General features: G+C 34.1%; 1 protein-coding gene across 1 annotated transcript in view; it reads left to right on the top strand.

Annotated features, from left to right (window-relative positions):
• The window catches only part of LOC144967237 (uncharacterized), a 29931-nt gene that overhangs the window by 203 nt on the left and 24728 nt on the right, over positions 1-5000 (top strand). Inside the window, exons 1-4 of the mRNA XM_078904205.1 lie at positions 1-1070; positions 3233-3332; positions 3841-4008; positions 4515-4695. The exon at positions 1-1070 is cut by the window's left edge and continues 203 nt beyond it. Of these exons, the coding sequence (XP_078760331.1) occupies positions 1016-1070; positions 3233-3332; positions 3841-4008; positions 4515-4695 (504 nt within the window). The 5' untranslated portion in view covers positions 1-1015. The remainder of the gene's footprint in view (positions 1071-3232; positions 3333-3840; positions 4009-4514; positions 4696-5000) is intronic.

The following is a 5000-nucleotide window of genomic DNA, read 5'->3' as shown; positions in this document are numbered from 1 at the left end:
TTGCGCTATATAACAGTTCACGCATTCTTAAATAGTGTCAAGAATAGAGAAAGAAATATATGCTGGTCATATTGGATTAAAGTCGAACCTTCCTTATATTGTATAAAGTCAAATGTGTGGAGTAGTCATTCATTAATTGAGAATGGTCCCAGATCTGTTAAACTTTTGCTCATTTTTTTTTTTTTTCAACGCCATTCTATTCCTTCAGCAGTAATGCATCGCTGGATCTCTTTTAACATGTTGAATATATCGACAAAATGTAAAGAAACGGGTTACCCTAGCACATTAATTCGTTTTACCAGTATCTTTGTTCCGCTTGCAAGACATTCCCCATTGTCTGTTTGAGACGAGAAAGACAATCAAATACATTTCCCATTGTCTGTTTGAGACGAGAAAGACAATCAACTTTTCATGATTGTATAAATAATGGAACCAGTGGGGAAAAAGGAAATAAAAATTAAAAACATATTGAAAGACTTGTATAGAAAGAACGAAGTTGACGTCACTCAGCTCTTTGTTATCATTTTTAGACAGCCTTTTAGTGATTTGTTCCCACGGAATTAAACAAATCAGATTATAACTATAAACGTTAAAGTTAAAGGTTAAACACAGTTTTGTGTGTTGTTATGTTCAATTTGGATGGTGGATGTGTGAGTATTTTACCAAAACTCATATCACCAATTGGCAATTGTTATTGTACACTATTGTTGACAGAGAGCCGTCTTAACCACACACGGAGAAAGCCACATTGTTCCAACATTACTCGAATTACTGCGCACTTGTCACAGCAATTCAGGTCAAAAGTGTTTATCACTTGTTTGACAAGCCAAAAAAGTCAGTTATCGTAGTGGCCAATTGTACGTTGATCCCTAGGAAGGATATATAAAGCCTGGCTCAGCCTTGCAAGATCAGAACCGAAATGACAACGTGAACAAAGTGCTGTACACTTGACAGATACCACAAGCGCTAAATAGATTATTATTATTATTGGTATCGAAGGATTGTTTGAGGCACCATGGATGCCACCAAGTTTTTGGTGCTCCTGTTCTGCGTCGCCGCGGCTTTCGCCGGTAAGTGAAATATCAGTTTATTCATTCATTCATTCATTCATTCATTCATTCATTCATTCACCCATTCGCTCATTTTAAAATTTATTTAAATATATTTCAATTCAAATTGATTTATCTATCTTCATTTATTTTAAAATCCTTATACAATTATTGATATTAAGACATTTATATCTGTATTTTAAATGTTTTTCTACAAATACACGCGATTCTTTCATTGCATTATATAGCAAGTGTGTATCTGATGTATTTAACCTTTTCATGTTTATGATACAATAAAATTTGCTTTTACATTTTAAATACAAGTAAGAGATAAATTCATTCATTTCTTCCCCCCCCCCCCCTCTCTCTCTCTCTCTCTCTCTCTCTCTCTCTCGCTCGCTCGCTCTCTCTCTCCCTCTCTTTCTTTCTTTCTTTCTTTCTCTCCTCTCTTTATACATCTATCTGTCTATCTATCTAATAATGATGATGATGATGATGATGATGATGATGATGATGATGATGATGATGATAATTTATAATTTATACAGTGCATAACCATAACGATGCCATGCACTATTCGCTTCACAATGGAAATTATACTACGACATTAGATCAAATATTTGCAACAATAATCTTATCACACACATACTATCAATTGACACTAAAGGTCTTATAAAAGTCTAGATAATTGCATATTACGCAGATAGGCGTTTGTCACATGTACTTCAGAAATGTTGTAAATAACATCGGATAATGTCTTTACTTAAGCTTTTTTTTTAAAAATAATTATTTTTATCAAAGTTTATTGGATCAGCGGGTTCATCTACTGATTTTCAAAAACCCAAATTATTACAAACACGTCTCTGAATGGGAGCGATCTATATTCCTTTGTACGTCCAACCGAGTCATTAATCATACAATTTATTGATGTCCAATGATTGTATATTTCTTAATAAAAATAAACACGCTTATGAAAGTTGTATACATACCCATGTGTCAAGCTGAACAAAATGACCAATCGTGATGTTTGATATTTAAAAAACTGTGAACACTTTTCACAATGTGGGTCACTTTGAACACATTTTGCAATGTGACCAATGACCTCGAGCACATGGAAAGGTAATATAGATCATCCCCATTTGAAACAGAACATCGTATGAGATTCCATCATTCAGGCCTCGGAGTCGAATTTAATTATGATAGCAGTGCCACGAGAACTACTCATTTATTTACAACTGTTTTACTCATGTGATATGTATTCATAAGGGACGAGAAAGCTCAGAGGTAGAGCATTCCATTTACAAACAAAAGGGCTGATATCGGACCCAGGTGCAGTCGATGTCTTTTTCAAACCTCTCTGTCCATCCAGCAGTGTTTGGGCGACTGAGTTCGTTAGACCTGGCGGAAAGTACTTTGTAATAGACTAGTATTCTTCCTAATGGGTAACTGGTATTTGTCAGTTTCCATGTAATGCTACAACAATTGGGATAAATTCCAGTTTAATAGGTCTTATGGATCTGAGGGAATACTATGTTATACTATTATATACTATTTGTATTTTAAAAAAATATTAAACTTCATATTTTATTGACTTATTTAGAACATCTAGCTTTTAATCACAATAACTTATTGACATAAGAAACCTGATTTAATTTAGTTCTTGTGGAGCTTATAAACGGTATAACATAATGACATAATGTATGATGTTTATGTGGAGTTTGACCAGAATAATTAGGCCTAATGTCACACGAAAATTGAACGCGATATTTAGTATAAGACCACATAGTCTGAATCAATCTTTAAAGTTAAAGTGCTATTCAATGCCAGTTTAATTTTATAAGATGCAGATTGGCTTTTTTTCCTTTCTTTTTCATTCTATTATTTTTTTTTTAATTTTATATTTTGCAAGTCTGTTGGGGTTTTTTTGGGTTTTTGTTTTGTTTTGTTTTTTCTCTTTTGGGTTGTTTTTTTGTTGGGTTTTCTTGAGGGGGGAGGGTTGCATGTCAGTCTTTTGTTTATTTGTTTGTTTGTTTTGCACAAGCATTCATGACAACATGTCACTGGAGGGTCATTTATGCCCGGGTTGTGTGGATGATAAAATCATGTGTGCATCGAAGATACAAAACAAAAAGAGGCCCATTAACCAGGATCGACCTTCTCAATTTGATTATTGTCCTCCTCAGGGCCAATAACAGTTCAAGAGTCAGACAAATGTTCAACAGAATGCACAGAGAACTCCAAAACCAAATACAACCCCGGAACAACCTATGTATATGACTACAAGTAAGAAACTTAATCCAGTTTTGATTTCCAAAGTTCTTTTTTTTATCATGAGATATTTTTCAAACCGATCATAAAACCAAGTACTACATCAATAGGCCAACCAATTTACCTTTTTACAAGGCATTTATTAAAAGATTAAACAACGGATTCAAAAGTTAATATCTGTTTATGTTAACTCATTTTTGATCCAGAGAACTAATATTCATTTTAGATAATCATAAAACTTTCCAACCATTGGCAAAATTTTGAATAATTGAAATTGCAAAAGAATACGTCTTCATTTTATAGTCCAAAAATGAGCATGCCCGGATAAAAAAAAATGAGAAAGCCTTTTTCGTGGGAAAAAAAAAGAAAGAAAATAACCACTGCGAAGTAAGGAAAGCATATAATAAAATGTATTCTATTGACAAGAAATTAGGTGATTATTCAATTAAGTTCGAATCCAATCCCGTCATGAAAGTATTAAGAACTATTACCAATCTAAATTGAACTTTCATCAATGTTTCAGAGTGGACACAGATGCCAGCCTTGCTGGTGCCTTCGAAGATTCTGCCAAGACGACTCTCCAGACCAGTGTCAACATTGAAGTCCTCAGGCCATGCGAGTTTGCCCTCCAGCTGAGAAACACCAGATTGTTTCATACAGATGGCAAAGGAGCTATGAAGACAGCTGACAGGTATGGGCTCTTTATTTATCCAATCTATCCTGTATCCACACACATCAAAAAGGGATGAAATGTGATTCACAATCACAATCTATTTTTTTTCTACATTCTTTAATCCTGCTGCATTTAAACGTGTTAAATGAACAGAGCAACAAGAATATAGCAAGATTGGAAAAACGAAAATCTTAACGAACTAATTATGTATGTTTTCAATGGATTATTAATCATTATAGCCCTTTTCATGTATACATTTTTTTCCGTGTAATTATTAGGACATAAACAGAATAATCGTTATTATTAACTCCAATGTTTTGTTTCAACGTAAAGATAAATCGAACATCTAGTTAAAACGGAAATAAACTGAAACTCTGGATTTTGCATATCTATAGTCGCTAGTGTTTTGTTTTGTTTTTGTTCGGTTTTGTTTGTCAAGAAATATATCATAGTCTGTGTCATGTTTACCAATAATCGTACCTAGATGGAGAATTGACTAAACATTTCATAACAATTTTTTTTAGGGAAAATGAGATCCGCGAAGAGATTGAAGCTTCTCCCTTGAGGTTTTCATATCAAAATGGCATTGTCGACCACGCCTGTCCTGAGGATGAATCTGTCCGCAGCTTAAACTTGAAGAAGGGTATTTTGTCTGCCTTCCAGAACAGCATGGACGACTTGACTCAAAGCCAGAACATCACTGAGGTAACGAGAATTTGATAATCTCTTGTTCTATGTATTTATAATTTACGCCCGGGGTTTTCCTATTAAAAACGGCGGGTAAAATCAAACTTGTACGGATTTTCCTTTCCATTTAAACAATTTGGTCTTTTAATCTACATAATTATATGAAATGAGACTAACACAAATTGGACCGAAAAAGCAAGATTACAATGAAATTATGAGTGTCTTAAGCAAGGAATTATGGCGGTGGTGATCACGACGGCGACGACTACGACGATGAGGATGATAATGATGATGATGATGATGATGATGATGATGATGATGAT

The sequence above is a fragment of the Berghia stephanieae genome, chromosome 1 (genome assembly GCF_034508935.2).
Source record: "Berghia stephanieae isolate SIO BIC M18660-M18661 chromosome 1, UCSD_Bste_1.3, whole genome shotgun sequence".
Taxonomy (NCBI): domain Eukaryota; kingdom Metazoa; phylum Mollusca; class Gastropoda; order Nudibranchia; family Aeolidiidae; genus Berghia; species Berghia stephanieae.
The sequence above is the reverse complement of the archived record's forward strand: the minus strand, read 5'-3'. Positions and strand labels throughout refer to the sequence as shown.